At 28.7% G+C, this 27,718-nt stretch overlaps 1 protein-coding gene across 2 annotated transcripts in view; it reads right to left on the bottom strand.

The window, feature by feature from the left end:
* LOC136973308 (afadin-like) overlaps positions 1-27,718 on the bottom strand; it is a 76,715-nt gene that overhangs the window by 20,299 nt on the left and 28,698 nt on the right. For both annotated transcript variants that reach the window (XM_067268037.1, XM_067268038.1), the window contains 3 exons: positions 7,653-7,718; positions 2,201-2,274; positions 327-445 (listed from right to left, as the gene is read on the bottom strand). In XM_067268037.1, the coding sequence (XP_067124138.1) occupies positions 327-445; positions 2,201-2,274; positions 7,653-7,718 (259 nt within the window). The remainder of the gene's footprint in view (positions 1-326; positions 446-2,200; positions 2,275-7,652; positions 7,719-27,718) is intronic.

The following is a 27,718-nucleotide window of genomic DNA, read 5'->3' as shown; positions in this document are numbered from 1 at the left end:
TGATAAACGTGTCATTAATGTGTTTAATCGTGTTAAATGTCATTAAAAGTATATATAAATATTATAAAAGCAGAATTTTGTATGATTATTGTTTCTATAATACTTTAAAAAATAAACTATTAAACTGATATTAAATGGACAATATTTCAAAATTATTAATCCATGTATCACTAAAATATAGAAAATAAAAAATATTTTGCTATGTTTAAATTATAACATCTCACTAATTAAGAAATTATATTTTTTCACTAAATAGTCTTGTTATGAACTTTTAATTTTTAAATGACTGTGCATACTTTATTTATTATTTAAATTTATGACTTTACCTCTTGGCATTACAGGTGAAGGTTTACTTAACAAAGCTGCCAAACCATGATATATAGCACCTTGTTTAGCTACTTCTAATGTTACTACTGGACCAGTTCGAGTCATTAACTCTGCTGCTCTAAAAATCAAATTTAAAATAATTAATTTTATTAAACTTAAAATTAATCATGAATTCAAGGACCAAAGCTATCAGATCTCCCAAAAAGTTCTGGTATTTTTATTGTATCATAAAACATACCAAAACAACAGAAATAAATTAGTCAAAGTAACTATCCCACAATAAATTGCCTTTTTCTAATGAGATATAAATTTATATATACCATTTATGGCTCTGAAGTGTGTCCCTCATTATTCATACAACTTGAGACCTGGCATTATTTTGAAGGAATATGATGCATTTTTGCAATTTACTAACATAGGCTGCTTTATCAGCAATGCTTCATGTAAGTAGCACATATCTGCTGCAATAGTTTGGCCAGATTGTAACAGCTCATAGTGGACAATTCTAGCAGCAGTCCACTATAAACACAGAAGAATCTTCTGCAGATGGATATTGGGCTTTTACATCTGTGACAATTCCTCACTTCTTAAAAACCAATGCCAAGATTATTTATAGTTATTGTAGAATATTCATTTTTCCTCACATATTAACACATGGTCAAAAAATGGCTCCATTTTGTTACAGGAAAACGATTCTAAGTAAATATTCAGCTACCATTCCTTTTTGGCAGGAATCAATTCATATGAAACCCATTTGCTTAGCTTATACACCTTTCCAAATTTATATACAGTAAATGTAAGCAAATAGTTTCATTGTTTACATTGAATCTCTGAGATAGTGTCTGGCAAATTTGTATTATCACAGATTTTTTCCCATAGTTCAATTTGTCATTATCAATGGTGGAGGGCTGGTCTACCTGGAAAGCATTGTTCTGGTGATGAGCTACATCACCAGAAGAAAATTTTCTGAACCATTGTCAAGTTACGCAAACACTATACGAGCCTTCTCCAGAAATCAATCATATCTTTTTAACTGCTTCTATGGCATTTGTTCCAAGTTTGTACTCTTAGTGCCTACAGGCATAAATAATTGAGATTGAAATGAAAATTTCAAAGGATTTGCACTCAATATAATATTACCTATATAGTCTCTTACTCTATATGTATTTTATTAAGTTTTATCCATTATACAAACACCTATCAATTTTTTTTATTTTACATGAGTTTAATTTGAAAATTCCAAAAAAATTCAGCAACGAGTTGCATAACTTTCCTGACTATTATGAGATCTTATTTAAAAAATAACTTTTATAATTTTAATTACACTATAACTTAATAAAATTGTGTGACACCATCTGTTACAAGATTTTGTTACAAAATTTTTTAAATGTTTTTAATTAATATAAAATGGCAAAAAGCTTAATTTTGAGGGTAGGATGAGTTTTATAAAGAAGTATAAATATTAACAAGTAAAATGTCATTAAGTCTGACCCTACTGGAGATAAAGGGGGGGGTCATGTGTATCTCCCCACCCCCTCAACCTTTCACCATGAAAATTTAATAGCGTCAATGCCCCCTCATATACAAGCCACCATGCCAAATTTTGTTACTTAATCTTTACCTCATCCTGAGATATTAAGCAAAATTGATGCCCAACACACACACATGGATTTTTTTACTTTTTTGGTTTCAGGAGATCTCAAAATATGAATATTCACAAAAAACTTGGAGGGTTAAATCTGATACAATTCCAATACTTTCCCGTTATGTATACATATCAGCTGGGAAAGTAAAATACCACAAAAAGCTTTTTTGGAGATCTCATATATAAGCAAAACATTTAATAACCTATAAACTTGAATAATTAACTTACTTTTCTTGAGAAATTCCAACCAAAGATTGGCCGTCTACTTTTAATAACTGATCTCCAGCTTGTAACCTTCCATCCTATTATTAAATTTTTTGTTTAAATAAAACATTTAATAATAAATTAAAATTTTTCAATACTTAATAATCGTAATATATGTAAAATATCTCAAATTAAATCAGAATTATTAATCATATAAATAAAACTATTCATACAAATTACAGTTCAAAACACTACAAATTTTAAGAAGCCAGTAAAAGTGCTTAAAAGCAAATCTGATAAACATTCTCAGAATTTTCCAATTTCATCATCTTCAGATTTGTCAATAACAAAACAAAATTCTAATGAATTCATTCCAAACAAAATATTTCATTTTGTCATTGTTAAATCTGAAGATGGTATTGGAAGAGTTCCAAAAACATTTAGACTGCTTTTAAGCACTTTTTCAGGCTTCTTAAAATATGTTGGGTGTTTTGTTTAACTGTAATGGAGCTATCTTGCTAGTTAAATCATATTCATACATAAATAGATACATAGATATATATATGTGTTAAACTCTACAATAGTAGTTAAAATTAATTCATCATGGATTTTTTGGATTCTGAAAATTTTTTATAGTAACACTAATGGCTCTGTTCTTAACCAAAGTCTTTCATATCACAAAGTGATAAACTATAATATGAAGATGCAATACACACATTTTGTTGTTATTTACAATAAATTATTATAAACTACATTACATTTTAGTTTTAAGCCCTGGTCACACTGCGATTTCCAGCCGCACAGGCGACCATAACTGCAACAAGCGTGAGTCGCGCGCGTCTTCTCGTGGTCACACATTGTTCGTTGACGTTGCAACTCGAAACATGTGACCCTATAATAAACCAATAAAATTACAGTAGCTTGTTTTTGTCTACTTTCGTGAGTTTACCAATATTTTACGTTTCACTTCAATCATTTACGGAATTTTAGCCATTTTTTAAATTATTCTTAAAATTTTTTATTATTATTCTGGAATGAATAAAAGAAAAAAGGCGATAATTTTGTTAGAGCTGGCCAGAATATACGAAGAGAAAACGTTCATGCTGGGTTAAAACTTGGTGAAATGAAAATCAACGGGGTAAACAATCTTGTTTTCGCCAGCTGATGAATGAATTAAGGCTTTCAGATGCTGAAGGTTATAGGGGATATATCTGTATGAATACAAATACTTATATATAATTTATGCAAAATGTTTCGTAGTTTGGCATATCAATTTAGAGTGGCCCATAATTCAATATCAGTCATTATCCCAGAAGTTTTGGATGCTATTTATCAATCTTATAAAAGTGAATATTTGAGGGTAAGTGTTGTTTAAAGGAAAGCTTGAATGATTTAATTTATTTATAATCGATATAATTTTTCTTTAATATCAGCATTTATTTTATTCAATTGTATATTATTAAAAGTAATCAAACTTTTTAAAATAAATCTAACAATAACTTTTATAAATTCAGATTTGATTTATATCAAATATAGCATTTAAATGTACTGAAACTGAGTTATACAAATATTATAATCAAGATATGTTGACAAATATACAACACAAAGTATGACGTGGCACAGGCATTTGCTGATTGGATGCGCATTTGCAATCGTTGTGAGTAGAACAAAATGTTTGTTTCTAGTTGCAGTTGCAGTTATGCCGGTTTTCGAGGGGAGATTACTAGTTAACGGGAACAGTCATTGTGGTTGCAGTCGCCTGCACAGCTGGAAATCGCATAGTGTGACCAAGGCTTTACATATATAATTAAATAATTGTAAATAGTATAAAAACTAATCAATAGTGAAACCAAAAAAAGATATAATTTAAGGATTTTTATTAATACTGCTTTGTTCTGAATTATTTTAAAAATAAACAGGTGGTGTTCAAAAATTTACCATTTGATGGCATATTTTATAGACACCAAGAATTAAAACTTTGATGCCTCTTGAAGAATAAAATATTTTAGAGTTTCAGGATTTTCCATCATCATCATCACCACAATGTATTTTTTCAACTACATTATTTCATTTTTCTGTCAGAAGTGTACTTCAATCAATACTTTATGTAAGTCAGTAAACCTAATATATATGTAGAAGTTTCTTTAGTAAACAATTACTATGTAATATGATTTGGATTTTGTATCAGCTCACTATTTGTTTTGTATACAAAAGACAGAAATTAATCATTTCCGTTCTTTATATATAATAATAGGTTAATTGCTAAAAGAATATAGAAAGAAGAGGAAAATGACACCTTGAAAAAAGAATATTTTTAAGCCTGTTTCTATTTTGGCTTAAAACAATTTTAGCTTCTTCTTTCAAGCCAGAATCTGTTTTATTCACGACATTGTTACTAGATTTGGCTTTAATCAGTCAACAGTAGTAAGATTATGAAAAAACAAAGAAAACTGTTAAAAGAAAGAATTGGAAACAAAAAGAGTTGTCTATTGTATCATAAATTAGACTTCTAAAAGGACTTCTTCATACAAAACATATGACCTACATCTAAATTATATGTATTCTTTATTGATCTTTAAGAAAATTTATAAATTCTTAATTATGATTCCCACTATAACAAATAAGAATGTATCTCTATCATTCTTATTCGTCAGTACACAGTCTAAATTCTATTCAAGAACTTAAATTTTTCTTACTTAGCCATTTAAAAGATTTTCCCCATTATCTTATTTTCTTAAACAAAATTGAAACTAGATTGTATCTAATGTTTCATATTTAATTACTTATTCAACCATAATTGTAGATGAACTTTTAATAATAAAATAGTATTTATTTTTTTATCTCTGATATACTTTTTATCATTCTTATCTCATGCTTCCTAGCCCATTTCTAGTTATCCAATCTCTCGTTATGTCCACTTGTTTTGAGTTTGTACATAATTTTTAGATTTCATAGATTTATATATATAATTTCTTATTATACTATTGACATTTCTCAATATCTGAAAAAATCATATGGTTTACAACTATTTGTCAGTCTTTCCAACCTTTCTTCTGCAATCTTTCATCCTAACTTCCAATCATCATCTTTTATCACTATCCCCAACTACATTTAAGAAGTTTCTTCAAGTGTTAATTTTTGCATTTTCTTATTATTTCTAATTTTCTCTTAACTTTATTTACTTAATTATTTCAAACAAGCAATAGTTTAATCTGTGTTGCATCTATTTTATATGTTGCTATTAAGTACATACTCTCACATAAGTACTGTACAAGGTTCTTTAGAAATCACCCATATGATATTATTATTCAATCATTAAATTCCAGATATGCTAATTTAGGTCTTTTTTTATCATTTGATTTTGGATAATTGATTGTTTTAAACAAATTTCAGAATACTAAGATCTATCTAGACCAGGAATTCTTAACTTTTTTTGATCCATAGACCACTTGGAATAATGTTTTTAAATGCATAAAATACAATTACAAAAGAAATCAATTATACAGAAATACATTTTTTAAAATAAAAAATATATGATATAGTAATACAGTAGAGCATCGATTATCCGAATATTGATCAACCAAAAGGTCAATTAACTGAAAGCTTTCCAGTCGGAAAATTTAAATTTACACTAGTGCTATGGCGCTGCAATCTTTGGCTGTGTCTTGGGCTACTCCAATATTATTTTTGTTGGTGTTCGTGTTCTAGGTGGCAGCACTGGTGTGACCATAAGAGGGTACTTAATGACATGCCAGGATTTGAACAAATTTCGACATGGGATAGGTTAATATATTTTTTCGTACATAATCGGTTATCTGAAAATCAATTTTCTGAACAACTCCTCCCCAACTGATTCAGATAAATGATGCTCTACTCTATATGTGCTTCTTTCATAACACAGTAATTAACAATAACACAAAATTAAGATAATGAGTTTATCCTTCCAAGCCATAGATTTCTGAAAACTTTCTATGGACCTCTAGGTAAGAACCACTGGTCTAGACTTTTCAGACAATCAATCATATATTACATTCATTGTTGTCAATACTTTCATGTATAGGACAACATTCTGTCAAGCAGTTCATAATGTGATGGACAAGTTTTAGGATGTAACCATCCAAAAAATCCATTGGTCACATCTAAGCTAAAGTTAATCCTGTCAAGAATTCTTGAAATAAACTTGTTTGTTAAATGCATTAAAAAAAAACTGTCCAAAAGGGCAAGCTAAATTGATCACTACTTTAAAAGAAAAATGACAGATAATTTTGAAGGTACGTAATAAACTGATAAGATGCTCATTCAAAGAGAATGGAGATTGTGATAGTAAGCTAAAGGTTTTAACCTTTGCTACTAATTTTCCAGTTAATATTTAAAAAGTTTATTTTTGTGATCAGCAAATATTTTTCTGTTAAAAATTTATTCTGAAATTTTAGTTTAGTTTATGTTCCTAAAATTTCAGAATAAATTATGTAAAGGATTTAAAAACTAAAAATTAAAATTTTCAAAATATAATATAAAATTTGAAATATTCTTAAGCTATACAATGAGAATTTCATAATTTTTGAATTCAAAAACTGTTGCAAATTGAAATTACAGGCTTTATATCTTTACTAGCTCTAAGACACGGTTATTGATTTTCATTCTATATTTAACAATGCATTTTTTAAATTTTATTAATTAAAAATGTAGTTTTTATAAAAGTTTCTTTACAATTTAAAAAATATTTCAAAAACTTTTATTCAAAATCCTATGTGAGCATAAATTAATTAATCATTTTTCATCTTTCTTTCATTTGTTTTTTAAAAACAATAACTTAAAAAAATTAACGAGTCAATTATCTTCATATCATTAGGGTCATCATCCCTTCAAAATGAATAAAGATTAATGTGTAAAAGCTAATATCTCAGCGAGCCATGAAAATGAATTAGTGTTTTCTATTGTTATTATGGGAAGTATAGAAAAAAGAAGTGTCAATAATAAAAGCTCCTTTAACACAATGGTATCTGATAACAAAAATTTTGACCTTTCATAACATGAAAAAACATAAATGATAAATTATACACAATGTAAAATTTTCAATTTTTTTTATAACAGTGTCTACAATAAAAGCTTTAAAAATGAAAAATGAACTTAAATTAAATCACTTTTTATTTCTTTTAATCTTATTTTGAGACTAGAGTAAAAGATAGTGTCATGAGAAAAATAATTATAAAATTAATCCAACAGCAGCATGCTTAGTTAATAATTTTTGATTAATTGTGAAAAAAAAAACTATTATTTGTTTTTAAAACATATCCATTAGAAGAGTGAAAATAATATATTTAATATCCTAAAGCTTTTATTATATTGAAAAATAAATATAAAATTAAAACTGAAATATTTAAAATCTCCAGATGAAAAAATAAACTGATATTAATTAATTATTACAACCATCATAAAAATAAAATTAAATAAATTTGATTGAAATAATGCTTACCAAATCTGCAGCTCCACCTTTTACCACTGATTTAACGTAAATACCTAATTTATCTTGATCAACTCCCTAAGTAAAAAAACACACATCATGTAATTATTTAGTAAATGTTATAATTTATATATTTTAAAATTTAATTGCATAAATATAATTTAGTAAAATCAATGTGAATGTTACTCTTAAATGATATAAGTGAATAATACAGTATATACTTTAGTAGGATCATGTTTTATGTAGGATTGATATACAGTATGTCGATTTATGTTTTCACAGATGGCAAATGGTTAGGTTAATCTATTCTAGTGCAATGACTCAACTCTTAAGATACCAAATCATGTTTCTGTAGCTTCTTACATTCCAAACAACAAGTAACTACTGAATGATATTCCCTGGCTTACATGTATTTTTCTCAGGTAAAGTACTTGATATGTACTGTACATTCAAAAACATCAGACTAAAATGTTATTCATTACATCAAAAACATAAAATATATTTAAAATGTTTATGTAATATTTTTTTATTAATTGTAATGGGTTGCAAGTGTCTAGTCAATCATCTGGGATTACTCGAGGTGGAGCACAACCAAGTGGAATTTTGTTTTATATGGTACTTACTGACATGCAACCCCTTCATAAAACAAGACAATCTATATTTTTATTAATAATAATAAACTGCAAACTTAATGATTTAAGTCATTAAGTTTCATTATTATTAAATCACAACAATAGCTTTTTCTTCAATATTTTACAAACTGTAAATACACAGGCAATGATGAAAATGGTCAAAATTCTATGATAATTTGAAACAGCATAGCTGATTTAGTAAGTTCTTTCAGTTAATGCTGCAAAATTTGCAACAAGTATATATTATACAAGCTATCTACTGATCATATAAACAGTTAAGTGCAGTGTTATATATATATATATATATATATTTGATTGTTGAATGATTAGAATGCTTTCTCCATCTCTAATATCAAATTTTAATAAATTAATGTTTAATAATATACTGTATATTCTACAATGTAAAATTGTTTGCTTTTTTTCATTACATCCATAACAAAAACTTGCTAGTTGGAAGAATGAATAAAACTATCTCTTTTATATATAGCACATCCATATTACACCAAAGCAACTGTTTTCAATTCAAATTCAGTATACATTGAAAACAACTATTCCAAAGCAAATAGCAAATAAAGAATTTATACTTTCCAACTCATCAAAACATTTTCTTTTAGAATATTTTTGAGGAAAGTTTATAACTTAATTTTAAATAGTAATTAATAAATCAAAATAAAATTATGACAAAATTAGGTAGATTTAAATATAATATAGTCGTCGTATAAAAGTATATAACTACATTTCTTTTTTAAATTACACAAATGCAATTCTGTTAAATTGCATATTAAATTCATGTATGTTTTGAAGTTTTGATCTCATTAAGGTCAACCGAAATACGAAAAAAAAATTGTCTGTTTACATTTTGCATTAACAAATTTTCTAGTACTGAATAATTATATTACATCAGCATACCATACACATATGCAAGTTTTACATAAGTTCAAAAGTCATGATTAGAATTTGAATGCACAAGGACAACTCCATTACAGTATAAAAGAGCTGGGAAAAAAATTGGGCGTGTACTTTTCATAGTTTCTTATTTTAGCCTAAGGGTTAAAAAAGACAATCTCTTGCAAATTTTGAATAATAGTTTTATGTGTATATATATAAAATGTCATGTGTTTCATTCTGCTACAAAAAATATTTACTAATTTTTTTCAATATTTTACAATATATTGGCCACTTTCATAAAATAATTACATTATTATTATATTATTTTTTTCTTGCTTAGTTTATTATTATTATTGTTATTACTATTTACTTTTAAATTTCATATATCTATTTCAATATTAATATCCATTCAGAAAATTCCTATTAAATGATAATCATTTTATTATGATAAGTGCAATATTCAAGGCCATGTAAACATATTAAGAAGTCCATATGCAAGGGAGTCAGGGACTCATTTGCCTATATCAAGTTAAGAACAACATATAAATACATTAAATATATTTAAAATTTAATCTTTAATTATTGATTGAACAGTGCAATCATTACATTTTTATTCTGTTTACTTTTTTCAAATTTTATTCCATTTCAGTAAGGCATTTCCAACACACTTTCCATCTGCACAATCCTGGCAATGTCAATAATTGATACTTAAAATATTAATACAATTTAGAAATAGTTTAATAAATCTATAAAAAAAAAGAAGTCCAATTCAAAACATAAAATAACCAGCTGAAGACACCTTTCAAGTATTATAAATAAATTTAAAGACTGCACCAGAAGATACTTATATTCTGTTATACAAAACTATCAATGAAAGAAATTTATGTAGCAAGCAATTTTTCTTTAAATTAAACACAATTACAAAGTACATGATTACACAAATAATTACCTCATTTAATTCAGTTTTATAAATTTCTCTCTATCCAAATTTCTTCTCTTTCTATAATTTAATATTGAGGTAACACTTTATGCTTACTAAAACCATACTTTTATGTATGTAAAAATGCATTAATCATTTATTTTTGTTGCATTAATGAGGACAAATTATTTATTATTTTCTTGATGAAAACTGTTTTTCTTTTTGCTAAAAATAATTATTTTGATACATTTATCTATTTTAAATTATTTAACTGGCTACTTTTGCATCTGAATTAATAATTTCAATTGTTTTTTTTTTTTTTAATAATTCTTAACATGTTATTAGATGGAGGTGTTATATTTAACAAATGTGTGTGTTTTTAAGTGAAAATTTTATCCCCAAAAGAAATGATTTACTTGGTTTATATTTTCTGTTTGCATTATAATATCTATTGGCATAAATAAATACAAACTTTTTAAATGCAATAACTCAAAAAAAAATTATAAAATTAACATACTAAATATAATTATAAAGAGAAATAAATAAGTTAATTGTAAATATTCTGTTTTTAAACTTGATGATTTATAATTAACCAAAAATTTCAAAATGATAAAACAGTGTTATTTTCAGAAGTAACAAGTAAAAGTTCATAAAAATAAACAGAATAATTATCCTGAGATCATTAAAGTAATAAAGTATAAAAGTCACATTTAAATGTTAAATAAAATATTTATGTAAAGGATATGCTACTTAATGTTAAGATTACATAAAAATCATAACAGCCTTGGAATTAATAGAGAAATTTAATTTAAATTATCATTCTAATTTTGCATTTATAAATTTTAATTTTATCAATGAAATCAAAGACTGATGTGCTATAAAAATTAAAACTGATGAATATAGATTATTTCAAAGTTATACAAGCAATTACAGTAACTACTTAAAATATTTAATATTAATCAAAATTTTTATAATTTAACTTATTTTTTAATTGTATATATCAATTTATTAGTAAAATTTGATGATATTTAATAATAGCTATTGACAGTCATTAATTTGACCAAATACAACTTTATGATCTATATTTTGATTACATTCATGAATTGTTTTTAATCCCAGGTTTTATTTTTATTGAAATTATACTTATCAACTAAACCATTATTACAAAAATAACTCAATAAATAAGAGTTTTATTTTTAGTTTACAACAATTCCTATAATTTTGTTTTACATCATACTTAAAGTCTTCTTTATTGATTTCTTATAATACTTTTATTTATAAACTTACAAATATAGTAAAATAATCGAATTCAATTTTCTAATCCATCAAAACCTCTACAAATTTTAAATATTTATCCATTAAACATTAAATCCAGTTATAATTTTACTTCCACTAATTATGAATCTTTCACATAAGAAATTCTATGTAAAGGAAAACGACGTGCTCACTTTGACAAATAAAAGGACATTTAAAAAATCGACTGGACAAATTGAATAGAATTAAACGATCTAATTAACGTCATACGGTAATTTGCAAGTGAAGATGCGTTACACTAATGAAATCTCATGGAATAACTTCGAATTTATGTAATTCATTTGACTTAGTCTTCAACGACCAGGATCCGCGTGCATTCACGTCCAGAGGTTCAGCATGCGGAGGCCTAGGACAGGTACATACTGAAGAAACCGGTCTATGTCAACAACCAGTTATTAAACGCGTTTGTATTCCGAAAATTGTTAATGTATATACGATACTAATTTCTTAAAATCAATTTTAGTAGTTGTCATTGAAATTGTTTAATAATTATCATTAAATAATCCGCGCGCCGAGAAATTTTTTCTAACGTTTTTCTAACACACAACACATCGCGACACAGCGCACACGTCACATGACGTGGGTCGAAACGGTTTCTGCCAGTGTCTTTCATGCTTTAGTAACGTTTTGCTTACACATTAAAACTAATTACTTGTATATTATTTGATTTTAATTTCATCCAACGGAGTAACAGACTATTTTTATTCGCTACGCATGCGTAACTATTAACAATACTGCTGTATCTTAAGTGACTGCAACGGATTGCCGCTTTAAAAAAAACTCATTAATACAAACGTTTTCTAATTACAAAAACTGCCGACTTAAAAGAAAAAAATTATATATATATATATAATAATTTTCTACATAGGAAAAAAATTATTCAAATCCTCTCACCTTTCAAAACATGACAAAAATTAACTTTATATAAAATTAAAACCTCTCCGATCCGCCAAGTTGTGGGGGGAAATATTTATCAACGGATCATGATTTAGAGGGAGGATGTCAAGTTTTGGTTGGCGAGACAAAGGTAAAACGGACCAACCACTCACGACTCACTGAGTCTCTAGATATACTGGTTTGGGAAGTTTTGAGATTAGACAAGCTAGTGAATGATTGGGGAGGATGAGGAGGGGAGAAACAAATGGAGTCGACTGGGAGTGTCTAATGGAACTGACAGACAATAACATATAGACGATAGCAATCGAATTACGAACAAAATTCGTTATTAGTATCCGTCAGGAGACATTTGAAACAAATAAATATATAATTAATTAAAATATTCATAAAATAATTAATTTTTTTAGATGATTCAATATTCGGGTAGAAAAAGTTTACGGAATGGTATCAGGAAATGGACAAAAATTAACTCTGTAATTTGGGTTTCTTTTTTAATTGCTTAGAAAATAGTTTCACTGCACGTGTGTAAGTGAATTCACTCATGAAACTTGTGTTAAACAACATCTAATTTGTAAATACAGTATATTATAACGTTTAAGGAAAAACACATTTCAAGGGGATAATTAACTAACATTTAAAGGTAAAAACAGTTCACAAAAGACTGGAAGAGAACATTAGTAGCACGTGTCTATCACACGTTTAGAATAGATGACTAAGACAACATACAATATTGTATACAAGAGCGTGGGTGATGCAATATGTAAAATTGGTCGGTTCAACGAACAAGATGTTGTTACGCCAGTTCAAAATTTGCAATGGAATTTTACTTGGCATTTTCAATGGACTTTTATTTAAATTTATCACTGAATTTAAACAAAGAAACAATGCAAAAGATTCTATAATAGATTTTTTTTAAATAAGGAACACTTTTCGAAGTACAGTACATTCTTCTTCATAATTATGCATTTAAAAATGTTTTAATCTGTTATCTCAGTATTATTATTTCTTCATATTTGATATCTGCTCGTTAAATAAAAATTGTTTCTTTTTAATTTATATTAATGTCAACAGGTTGCCGATTCCAACTTTTGATAAGAAAATATCTTAATGAATATAAAGTTGCCATAAAAGTCATTTTATTTATCTTTGATCCACGCATACGTAACTTGAAAACTGAATTAAAATTTGAATATTACGTTACAATTACGCTAGTAAGAAACTATTCGGATAAAAATAAGTTGCATTAAATATTTAAAAACATTTTTGCCGATGACTCAGTTAAATTTCATTATTAATCTCCTAAATTCAATCAATGATTCATTCAAAACCTAGCAAAACGTTGTAGTATTTTTGGTTCAGCTAAAAAAAAAAAAGTTGCAAAAATAAACTTCGAAACGTCTAGAAACGTTTAATCTACTCTATTTATAGTTTTAAATTAAAAGAAAAATTAAATCGCTAGACCTAATTACTAAACAAAAAGCTGTGTGTTTCACAATGGGTATAATTCACCTAATAACAGTTAAACTGTAACAGAAATTATACAATGACTAACAGTAAGTACTGCCATTTATTGCATTAAATTTCGACTTTTGCCAGTAATTTGTTCTTAAACATTTTATATTTAACAAAACTTTTTTAAAAAATAAAATCACCCATCCACAATAAAATTTAATTGATAAAACTATTAACGACAAGTGACCTCTAAAATCAATTAATCACTACGACAGTAGTATCAGTAACGGAACTGCTGCAACTAGTAGTATTTTTATCGATAAAACTATTATCCTAATAGCTCATATTGATTAATTTAATTATCGCTTCCAGAGATACCATATATTGATTTTCACTTAGATATTAAACAAAATATAATTTAAGTGCAGGTTTTCGTTAATAACTAGAATGGTAGCTATCATCCGTCATCCTAAATGTCAAAATCTTCCTACAAACAGCGCTTAGTTCTTAGTAAAGAATGCATTCGATTTTGAATGATACTCCATTATCTTTGCACACTAACTTAATAAATGGAGTGGTAATTATTTCTAAACTTCATTCAAAACAATTTATAATAAAACTAAATAAAATATATTAGATTCTTTTTTTCTTCCAATGAAAGTTCCATATAAAAATTATTAAACTGAGAATCTGTAAACGTCATCGCCGCGGTGTTATAATTGAGTAACAGACTAATTACTGCCTTTTTTTTCCCTCTCATTCCTAAACAAAATTACACAGAGCTGCGAACGTTCATCGTGACAGGGCGTTTAAAACATTATGAACGGAAGTTGTTTTAACTACAAATTTCATAACCGGTTTTCACCAAACAATATGCTGTATATTTTATTTATTCAACTAAGATCTTAGAAAAGATTCTTTAAATTTATCACCATTTTAAATATGTTCTCGGTAAACCACACACATAATTTTCTCAAATCGCATTCTGAATCTAAACTATTCTTTCGTTAAACGATTATTTTCGCTGGGGGAAAAAGCGAAAAATCAGTCAACTGAGCTAGAACAGAAAATCTAACAGTTTTACGAATGGTTTAAATCACGATTTCTGCACCACAGGAAAAAAATTTTAGACAAACCTAAAAAAAAAATAGGTAAAAAAATTTGGTTATCGTTATAAATAATTAGATACAGGAAATAACTTTATTTGGTTTAATTCTGTCTTCCACGATCAACATCTGCGAATAATAATTATAAACACTGAATAAGTGTTGGGGGAACGGCAGGAAAGGCACAAGGCGGCTCATTGTAGAGTCGCCAAAACATTGAAAACGAGCACGGAGACGACGTACGGCTTCCACGTGCCAGTGTAAGTGCAGGCGGGCGCCACAGTTAAAAACCACTCGAATTACGTGGAACTTACAATAGGGAAACGAGTCCACCCGAAAATAACAAACGAGAGTCACTCAATAATCAATCCACACCCATAACTGGTCAGCTTTGTAAGAAACATACCAGTCGTCAAGGATGCCGACCACACCCTCTTATCAGTGGCGCGTCTCGGTGACGTTGACCAGACTCTGCGAAAAGTAGTGCTTTATGTCTGAACCTACGTAAATTCCTAAAATTTCCTGCAGTGTTTAGTACAATAATAAACTACACGGCAGTTAAAAATTGCTATAAAATACACACTGTTTTTTTAGAAAATAAATAATTATAAGACATGTTCATCTTTTTTACGTGTACGACAATATATTTATGAAAAGCTATTTTTAAAACAAGAGATAACGTATATTAAATTTTCCAAAAAATGAAAGCTTTATTTTTAAAAATACATGATAAGTGTAACATAAATCGTAAATTATTCGCAGAAAATACTTCGCTGAGGAATCAAAGAACCGACATAACCGGCATCTTGTAATCCTGAAGTCCCGCATTACTAGAGTTGCAGGAGCTGTCACTACTCTTAACCGAATAAATATATTTTGATAAACATGGTGCTAATATCGAAAAAATTGTGCCTTTGAAGTATAAAGTAATTAAATACTTCAATCCATACTCAAACTAACGAAAAATAGTATTTAAAAAAATTTACAAGAACTTCTAGAACAGTTTTTTTCATTCTTTGTAATTCTACAGAAGACTGTCAAGAAAAAAGAAAAATATTTCTAATTTTTACCCGAAATTGTTAAATTGTTTAAGAGGAAGAATAGGATCAATTTTATTATTTCTTTTTTATTACAGAATTCTCAATAGTATTTTCATCTTAAGCAATGCTTTCGATTTTCTAAAATTCGAAGTTGTCCTCAAATATTTTTAGATATGAAAAAATAGACAGTTGTAATAAAGACAATAAAGAAAATAACTAGATTGTGAGAGTAGGAAATGATTACACCTAAAATAAATAAATGGAGGAAACAGGTAAAACGAGATTTGTGGAATAGTAGACGGAAACTAATACTGTAATGGAATAATAGGAAAATTAAATGTAAGCGATTATACAAAAATCAATATTGGAAGTCATTATAGTTTTCTTGATTATTGTTTTATGTTACTTTAACGAATAACTTTGGTCTTTAGCGGTTTGGCCCATCAATACATTAATAAATTGTGTTCTAACACAGCGCAAAAATGTATAATTCGACCCGTAGATATTTTCAAAATATATGTAATAAACTGACTAGCTTATTTTGTATTTACTTTTCTTATCAATACAATTACGTTATATGTACCAGAATGTATATATATTACAACAAACAACATAAAACTGACATCACAAGTTTTCACAAAAATTAATTTTAATAGTCATAAAAACAATTCCTAAAAAAAAATTGGTATCATGCAGATATTTTACTTGAACTGCAATTTAAAAAAATTGCCCATCTCTTTTCAATTCATTAATCTGGAACAATATTTATATGACTAGAATTTGATGCAATTAGGGGGCAATGGTATAAAAAAAATGAAACAAACTCTATTTTTGCAATAAAATAAAATAATCTGATTTTTTTTTGTATAGCCTATACTTTGCATTTCTTAAATAGAATATATCATTAACTTTGAATAGGATAGAGATGATACTTTTAACGTGAATTCATGCGAAACTATGTTAAGAAAAAAAATCCAAGAATTAGAAATAAAAATATACGTTTAATTATCGTATATTAAATGAGTAAAATCAAATCAAAAAATTCAAGCGAAACTTTGCATGACATTTACTTTAAACGTAAACGTGGATGCAATTTCTAGTTTTTATTAATTAAAATATTAAAAATCATTTAATTTACCAATATATTTGTCCGTTTATTATCTACTTCAGCTGACTACTAATATTTTATTTCTTTATTTACTAATTAGCTTAATACAGGAATATATGCATTTTAGAGTAACTAAATCTTTGTATTAGGAGAGGAAGGATCTTATTCCATAAGAGTAATACAACACTTGAGCAATCTGTCAAAAGGAGATGCCTCCCAGGAGGACTTTGTAGGAAGCTAGCACCTATTTAGGTGTTAGACACATGAAGAAAGCACTCATCAACAAGCTGAACTCAGGTGTTCAGCTTGTTGATGAGAAGCAACTATCAGTGTTCAGTAGTTTTATCCACTGAACCAATGATGGCACTTCTCATAAAAATTATAATAAAGTCTTTCTAAAATAAAAAGTTATTGTTTCCAATTTGATATTGTTCATTCCTTTACGTGCCAAATATTAATGCAATAATTATAATTCTTTCTGAGATATCTGATTTGCAATTTATTTAAAAATCAAAACATTTCATCATTACTACTGACATTTATTTCAGATCCAAACTTACATATTCAACAAATAAAAAGTATGTATTATTACTTATTCATTACAATTTTAATCCATGCATTGGAAAAATTACCTCATTCCTTAATGATGGAAAAAACACTGATTGATCTTCAAAATAATAATCTGGTTATTAAATATGAATTTATGAGAACTAGCAATAAGATATTAATGTAACAAAATTATTTAATTTTACAAACATACAAATTTCATCGAGTTTAAATCATCGGATGTACATAAATTTCTAAATGTACTGTACTGTACAATCGTTTTTTCAGCCATAAAATTTTTTAAATCTGTAAAAATAGTTGTTTTATATGAGGAAACCATAAATGTTTCGACAAATGCAAATACCTACAGTTTATAACAACAAAAATGTAAGAGTAGATAAGAGAGCATTGCAAAATTGGATACTGTGTAAAGTTTGTTCAGAACTAAAATGCTAAAAAGTTCATAGAATAAAGAATAAACAACTTAAAAGAATCAAATACTTTTTTTTACAATAATAAATTGAAATATAGGTTTATAGTAAATTTATTTTACATTTATTTAGTAATCAATGTTACAAATTTCATAACAATTTACTGTATATAATTTTTTTAATTTCTAGATGTTCTAGCTTCAGCCATGACTTATGTCTGCAATATATTCTACCACATCTGACAAAACTTTTAAAAAATATTTTATTGATTCTATTAAACTTTCTGATTTACAGCTTTCTTCTAGCAAATTATTTTTTCTTTTTAAAAATTTCAATTACTAGATAAATAGATCTCTAATAGTTTGAAAAAATATATTTATTTTGAATATTCTTAATATTGTGATTTTTAACTGTCTGTATTTTAATTAGGTTATAGTAAAAGTCGAGAAATAATATTCAATAAATTTTCTATTACTAATATAAAAAATATCAATAAAACTTTTCCACTGGTCAGAAATGGATTATGACACACTTCAATAATCATTTTTCCTTTCTGGTAGTAAATAATTCAGATATTTATCAAAAGTGTGTAAGATCTTAATTTATATCCCTAGAATTTTCGTTTACTGAAAAAAGTTTCCTGAAGCTTATAAAAATTTTACTTTTCTACAATATTGCTTTATGTATGTCGTGAGAACGCACACTAAGAAGGGATTTTTTGAAATTCCTCCCCACGGGGGAGAGGGACAGGATCGAGGCTTCTATATACATTATCGAGACGAGTTGGTAATAATGATAATCAGCACAGAGCCCAAATGGTTAGGAGTTGAAAGTTAAAATTTGGTATATGAGTTCTCACGACATACATAAAGCAATATTGTAGAAAAGTAAAATTTTTATAAGCTTCACAAAACTTCACAAACAGCATTAAAAAGAATGCCAGTTGATAAATTTTGCTCCCAAATCAATCTTTTAATTATTCTATCATCTATTTGATTATTTTTCATATTCTTTTATGACTTTAGCAATTTTGTTATATTAATTGATTTACTCTGTTCCTTTATAAATATTCTTCATAATTTTATCAATAATCACAATGTTTTTAATTTTGTGTATTTCAACAAAATCTAAATTTTTTTAAACAATTAAGGTCTACTAGTTTTGTTATTTTTAAATTTTACAATATAATGTTTTAAATATTTAAAAACATATTAAGGAATCTTGAATTAACATTGTAATACATTCAAATTGATAGTTAAAATCAAAGCTTAAAAATTTATAAAAAACTTGTTTAAAAAACTTATTTTATCATAATAAGAGTTGTCTGCAAATAAATAATAATAAAATTTGTTGATATATAATATAAATGTATAAATGTACTTTTTGGTAATAAAATATTTTCACCAAAATTACATTTCAGTATTACTTAACGACTGTTAAGGGCCCACTAGTTTCAGTCATTGAAATTCAATGTGTGAGTTTGTTAAATAGCATTTTGAAAAAATCTTGTCAAATTCTCATTAATTCAAACTCTGATAGTTTGAAATCCCATTAATTCATTACTAGTTCACCAATTTCATTTCAGGTGTCACCTTATCCATGGAATATCCTTTTTTTTCTTTTATCTCATAAAATACAGCTGGTTTTTGGGATTGTAAGATTGGCTACAAGTAGTAGATTGAGATATTTATAAGGGCTCTAGGCTACTACATTGGGTGACTTCCTACTTTTTGGGACACTTTAAAAAATAATTTGGGCTACATTTTGAGGACTTCTGCTTTAGTTTTTATAAAACTTATCTGACAAGTTGTGAGTTTCTCACCAGACACATGCTGTTTATCTGCAGTTTATTTATATTATTATTATTATTATTGTTATTAATTATCAATGAATGAAAATAGTGTTCTGTATACCTAGCCATATTTTGTTTGCTTCAATTTGTATTCTGTACGTTTCAATTTTGATAAACTTTATATTATATGAAATTTTTGAAGTATCAGATGTGTAAAAAGCATTATCATCTGGTTGAAAATCATCATTTAATGTAAAATAACTTTCATCATCCATAATGAATCTCTCTGCTCATGTTTGAAAGTATGTCCTGAATCAAAAATTTCAAGTCTAACTTTTTGCTTTGCTTCTTATTGCATCATCATTTCATAAGCTTCTAAACTTCTAAAGTTTTATTTTCAGCAACTTAAACTTTAAAATTAATAAAGGCAGCTAACATTAGCAAATGGCAGACATTGTGATGCCAAAAATTTCAAAATTTATTTGCAAAAAACTTATTAAATTATATATAAATGCACATTAACTTAACTTAAGAGAGAATATGCTGTTGATAGGAAGAAACAGAGGAAACGTAGAGAAGGAAACGCCAACCCCATGTAAACATAGAAAAAGGCAAAGGTAAAGAAAAAGAATATAAATAAATAGAAAAAATTTTATCTAGCACACTTTTGTCAAGTAATAAATAAAATATAATTCTTAATTTGTTTATTCTTTATTTTTTAGACTATCTAAAAATTAATTAAGATAAATACTATTAATTCAATAAAGCTACACCAACTGCTGTATAATACTGGGCTATATATCAGCAATAATAATCATGAATTACTGATTAATTTGACCTTACAAGGAGGCATTAGGTACCACTTTGTATTAAATTTAATAATTATAATTTAATTAAATAATTTTAGATTAAAGTGAAAGAAAAGAATCGGTCCAGAGCAGGAGTTATGCTACCTGGACCTCTGGTCCAATCTCCGCTTCCAGTATATTTATTTAATTATCATTACAATATAACCAACATCAGTTACTATTGTACCGACTGGGGATGCATTGTATACCCTCATTCTGTAAACTCCCACACAAGGCACTCAGCTGCCATTGTATACTCTGGCAAGGCATATATATATACAGTAGAGCATCAATTATCCGACCCCCGATTAACCGACTTACTGGTTAACCGACCGCATTCTAGTCGGCAAATTCAAATGTCCCTTAAACTCTATTATCATTTTAAAATATTTATAATGTTTCCAGTTTGTTTTATTTTGTAATTCACTAAAGATATTTAGATATATGAATGGGATAAATTATTTAAAATTTTATTGGTACAGTTTAATTTTTGATAAAATAATAATCATGCTAATTATCTCAACACACCTGAATTTTTACCATCTTCAGGCTTACGATTACCGTTCCAAAATGGAATGAAATGTTTATCGAATAAGTTTCATTTTAAATTTAAAGATTTAAAACAATTGTGTATATGAAAAAATAATAATAAAAAATAAATACAATAAATAAATAACAGTAAAAATAAAATAAAATAGCATAAATAGATAAACATCGTGTACAAGGCTAAGTATAACTATTACAAGTTTTAAGGGTTTTTAATCCCCATGCTTTTTTCTATCATGTACTTCCATGCTGTTGGAAGTGCATTATCATCCTTGGCATTTAGGCAACGGTTTTTTATTTTACTTTTATATATTTCCATCTTTTCCATTTCTAATGCAATGGTTGGAGATTGGACCGTTTTAATGATTTTTGCCTCATCCCATTTTACATTCGTTCCTTCCGTTTGCACCATGATTGCTAAAATGGTGTTATTGTGCCCTTTATTAACATTGTACCTGTGTTCTCGCAGACGTATTGCTAAGTTTCTTCTGGTTACACACACATAATCCTTTGCTACTCCTAATTGTTGATTTTCAAATGGTATTTTATAAACTCCAGCTTTCTCATGCGTTTTTACTCTGTCTTTATCATTCCTTAGTAAGCTGTAATGTTGGGTGCTCTTTTATATACCATTTTTGAATTTTTATAAGTACTCAATTCATTCATCACTCCTCCTATATGCTTATTGTATGTGAATTTGTTAATTGAATCTACTTTAGTATCTTTTTTGCCTTTATGTTGTCTGTAACTTTTGACCAAGCCTTCAATTGTGGCAGTTTTGTAGGCTAAATCTGTTGCGATTCTTTTAATTTTACCAATCTCTGTAAGATGGTCTTGAACATTGGTGCAATATAAGAACGCTCTTTTAGTAAGTGCCTTAAATGCTGGTAACTTGTATTTGTATGGATCATTGGACCATGATGGTATATATAGTGGAGCATGCATGGGTTTTAAATACACTGCTGTTTGTACATTTCCTTATTTAAATTTTATATCAATGTCCAAAAAATGGAGATAGGTATAGTTTTTCTGTTCTAGCTTTAGTTTTAACCCATGATCATTACTATTGATTGCAAGTAAAAATTCTTCAATTCGTCGGTTATCTTTCCAAATTATAAACACGTCATCAACATAACGTTTGTAAAATATAATGTACTCTATGAAATCTCTAAGGATGTCTTTTTCCAGTTTATGTATTACTAGTTTGTACAGGAGTCCTGACATGGGACTTCCCATTGGGACACCTTTCTTTTGTTTGTATGTCACTCCGTCGAATCCAAAAAAGGATTGGTAGCATATCAAGTCTGCTAGATTATTTTTAAGTCCTCTGAGTATGTCAATAACATTGGATTGTGTTGGACCATAAATTCAATGAGTGCATTGAAACAAGATGTTAGATTCATGGATAGGTATAGACTTTCAGAATTCATTACTGTCCCTATTTCATCGTTCATTAAAGCAAAGTCTTGCAATTCTTTTACCACCTTATTTGGATCATGAGCCAGCCACATAATTATTTTTCTCTAGCTCTTCATAAATGTTCTTTTTTAAGCACTTCTCTAGTATATATGCTGGTGCGTTACATTTTTCCACCACCGGTCTGATTTCCTTGTTCTCTTTGTGTGTCTTTGTGGATGCATAGATTCTAGGCATCCGAGGGGGTCTGGAGTTATGCAACCTTTTTAAGAATGTCAGGAATGATGCAAGTGGTGCTTTTTCAAGCTTTTTAACTTTTTTGTCCGTTAATGCGACTATCTTTTCATCCATAATCTCACATTCAATCTTCTTAATATATTCATTAATGGCTTCATTGTAACGTTTTATTTCCATAATTACCATTTGCTTGGTTTTATCTGCTTTTTTTAACACCAACTGATTTTTTGTTAGCCATTCTTTTGTATACCTTATATTTAACTGTTTGTTACTTTTTACATCATGTGATCCCTTTTCATTGAATACCATTTTCCATCTAAAATAATCCTTTTCCACATCATTAAGACCAGTCATCCCTCTTTCCATTTCAGCCATTAAAGTTTCCCATGCATTTTTGTTGTTTGAAATGTAATTGTGTCCATTTTTTTTTAACACTTTCTCCACATTTTTTGGCACTTCAATTCTAAATCTTTAAATTTAAAATGAAACTTATTCGAAAAATGTTTCGTTCCATTTTGGAATGGTAATCGTAAGCCTGAAGATAGCCTATAATAAATAGATTGAAAACGTTTGAGAAATAAAATAATTTTATGCTTGGCAAAAATTCAGGTGTGTTGAGACAATTAATTGCAGTTGCTGAGAAAAAGGTGGATAATAAACATACAATGAATTAAATTCATTGCATGTTTGAATGTTCAAAAATAATGAATGTTCATATAGACAGTTATAATAGTAATTTATGAACTTAATTTATATAAAATGTAGAATTTTTAAAGTATTTCCATATTTAATTTAAGTGCAAAAATATCTTCACTGCATTCTACTACAATGCAGATCAATTTAAATAAATGAAATATCATTCATTTAAACTTTCAAATATTCAATGTAAGTTTCAGATATTTTAAGAATTATTTATAGGAATGATATATCAATGCATATGTTTATTACATGTATAAAAAATCCAGCAATGAGTTGCTTAACTTTCCCAGCAACATTTGGTGGCACCATCTATTATGATATTTTATATCTGTTTCGCAAAACGGCCAGGGTACCGATTCATCGTTACCCTGTTAAAAATCGATTTTTATAAAATTTATCGACAACAGATGTCAGTACTTGACGGTATCGTCTTGTTTATCGTCTGTTTCACATATTTTTGTCCAGGTGGTGTTTTGTCGATGTAAAAAATTTTAATTATCGATGTTTTTTCCTTAATTTTTCATTTTCTGATAATTTTTTATTTTATTTTTAGCATATTCATACAATAATATTACTATAATAAGTTCATTAATGCTATAATAAGTTTATTCGGCTATAATATGTTAATGCATCATAAATATTCAAGTTATGACCTTCAGTTCCGATATTTTATATATTTTTTTAATTTTTAATTTTTAATTATTTTTTAAATCTAAAATATCAGCAAATGTTACATCTATTGCTACTGGTAATCATATGTTTATTACGAAAATAAATAATCTTGTTTGATATAAAATGAATAAAGTATATTAGTTCATTATATTAGTTGAAAGCAGAATAAAGTTCAGATTTCAAACAAATGTTTGATATAATGTGCGATTATTTCACAATGAATAAACGTACATGCATAAATGTTATATCAAATTGTACAGAACAATATTGTACATCGTATTGGCTTAGTGACAATAAGAATGAAGTAACCAGACAATGTTAATTTTGACAAATAGTAACAAATTTTCAAGTCTGAATGTCAGTTATCATATATATATATTTTTTTCTCATAAATTTTTCAAACAAACATTATCGAAATGTGTCGTATTTAAAACTAACTATATTGATAAATATATGTGATTTTTTTCATATGAATAAAATAATAATTTAATTTTTAGTGAATTTTTAAAATAATATTGCCTGATTCACCTATTTTGACCTTGGCCATTTTACAAAATAAGGGGGCGTGGCAAACGGCAGGCTAAGGGTTAACTTTCCCAGCAACATTTGGTGGCACCATCTATTATGATATTTTATTTTAAAAGCTTTTTATATTTTTAATTATATAACAATGATAACAACAAGTAATTAATATAACAATGCTAATAACAAGTAATTAATATAACAATGATAATAACAAGTTATTAATATAACAATGCTAATAACAAGTAAAATTGTCATTAAGTCCAACCCTATTGGTGATACAAACAACCCTCTTTATCTCCTCATCCTCTAGACCTTTAATCACCAAAATTTAATCCCCCTAGTACATTACTCCTTGCAAAATTTCAAAATTTTTGACCAAAAGCACAAGCATTAAGCTTCAAAGAAGGTGAACGAAAGTACTTCCTTCCTCTATTCACACACTTATCCCAGTGGTGTTTTCACTTTGCAAAACAGTCCTGGTAAGCTTCTTTCAGAATGTCCTTCAATGTTTGTGGTATATTTGTTTTAATATCATCAACTGTGTCAAAACAGCATCCTTTCAACACTGATTTAATTTTGGAAACAAGAAAAAAAAATCACAAAGAGCCAGGTCTGGTGACTGGGGAAGCTTGGGAGGACAGTCATTTGATTTTTGGCACAAAACTGGTGAATCGACAAGGCCGAGTGAGCAGGCGCATTGTCATGGTGAAGGAACCATGAGTTGTCTCACCACAACTCTAGTCTCTTTTTGTGAATATTTTCACACAACCATTTCAAAACACCTGCATAGTACTGATGGTTGACTATTTGACCATGAGGCAAAAATTCGGAGTGCACAACTCCATTGAAAGAAAAAAATAAAAAAAATAACGATCATCATCTTGACATTGGATCGAGACTGTTGTGCTGTTTTTGAGCATGGTGATCCCTTGCCAACCTACTGTGATGATTGAACTTTTGTCTCATTGTTGTAGCAGTAAATCCAACTATTGTGAGGGGCTGGACCGAGCAACCCCCCTAACATCAGGACCAACAGTCCCTTAACCAACCACTCTCCCAATGGGAAATCTATATCAAACTTTAAATCAACTGAGAACGGACGCTCATCCTTCCTCCGCCGAAGTTCATTTTCCTTTTTCCACGGATGTGAACCTGAGTCACCAAATTTTAATCTTTGAAAACCGCTACTGGTGATAACCATCCACATGACTAAAGGTATAAAAGGGCGACGTTGAGAAATTAACGGGGTCGTCTGATCACTTTTTGAATTTGTGTATCCACCTCGAGAGAAGTGTTGACGATCCTCCTCTGACCCCCCCGATGATCTTTGCAACTTCGACAAAAGAAATAATAGCCAGGATGAGGTATGACGACCAAATTTTTGTAAACTCTCTCTCGACGGCCTCTCCCCCCCGCGGTAGGCTCGCGCTAAACTATAGTTATCAATGTTAATCTTGTATTTGTTTATTTCTGTCCAAATAAATCTTGTTTATTTGTTACAATGGTGTTATTTATTCGAGTATCGCTACTGCCTTATCGACGAATCCACTAATTCTTCCACTTGACCGACCCAACAATAACTATACAATTATTTCCAAACCGGAAACTGCCATCCTTGACTGGGGGCAGGTTTTACCAATCTGTTAACCGGGAAAAAGGAGGTACAATTCCGTCTACCTCCCGGTGATTCCACACTATCATCAACCACTATGATCCTCTGTATGAATGTTTCATCATCATTGGATTGTTGAAGAAATTCCAGGCAAACAAATGCCCACTTGATTTTCCTTCTGAAGTTCAGTTATCAAATGTGTACAAATTTTGCTGCAACTCAATGTGTAAAGGTCCGCTTTTAGCGTAGCAGGTCTAAAAGCCACACGACCGAGGTAATTGGTCCCACCTGGTGTTGGGTCTACAAACGGCCGGGAAGAACAAAGGGGTAGCGTCTCCGTTTATGGGTACACGTCAATGTGTTTGCCACGTGTTGGTCGGCTTGAAAAACGTAAACAAGGAACGGACGTGACTGTAAGCTGTGTCGTTGGGAGGAGGGCGGACGTCTTTAGAAGCTCCCAGGGGAAAAGAAGGACCTGATTGGTCGCAAGTTGTCGCCGTGGAACTCTTTAAATTGTAAGGGTGGCGAGAGGAACGGGGAGAAGGGCGAGAGACCGGATACGTGGTAGTCTCTGACACTTAGGAAGCCCGTGAGGTGTAGAGAGAGTGTTCTCCTCTTAGGAATTCCTCTGAGAAGGGTTAGTGTAGAGACCGGACGGCCACATGGTTGAGCCAACTCCGCAAACCGACTGGAGTTTCCCCAGAGTCTAATAGTCCCCAACAGACAAGCTGTTACGTGAGGCACCACACCTTTGTTGCATTGTGTGTGTAATGTTGTCAAACTTGTATATCCTGTAAATATTTGTTTTGTAAATAAACTGTACATATTCATTGGATTGAGTGTGGAGGTGTAACTTTCCACAAACCAACGTATGGACATTCTCGGGTCGTAAGAACCAACTCGAGACGGATCATCGTAAAGATCTTAGCAAATTACATAAGGATCTTCACTCAATGCATGCTCAATTTTTCCATTAAAATGTCACAGTATGACCCTATTGAAATCCCACCTCTTCTGCAAGTTCTCTGACAGTCAGACAAAGATTTGTATGGACCAGATCCTTAATTTTCTGAATGTGAATGTCATCAGTTGAGGTCGAAGGCCTTCCTAGTCAAGGATCATAACTGATTAATGACCATTTTTGAATTGAGTAAACCATTTGTAACACTGCATATGATCTAGAGCATTGCCTCCATAAACTTGATTCAAAAGTTGAAATATTTCCATAAAAGTTCTCCTCAGTTTCACACAAAACTTCACATTGCATCGTTGCTCCCATAAATTGCACATTGAAAAATTGCCATAAACACAAACACCTTTCAATCAAAAAAACAGCAACAGCGGAATGAAATAAGATATAAACAATCTAAAAAAAGCAGTTACTCAGTAGGTTATCAC

Source organism: Centruroides vittatus, unplaced genomic scaffold, assembly GCF_030686945.1.
Source record: "Centruroides vittatus isolate TY-2023 unplaced genomic scaffold, ASM3068694v2 contig_3128, whole genome shotgun sequence".
NCBI classification, from domain to species: Eukaryota; Metazoa; Arthropoda; class Arachnida; order Scorpiones; family Buthidae; genus Centruroides; species Centruroides vittatus.
This window is presented reverse-complemented; position numbering and strand designations above follow the sequence as displayed.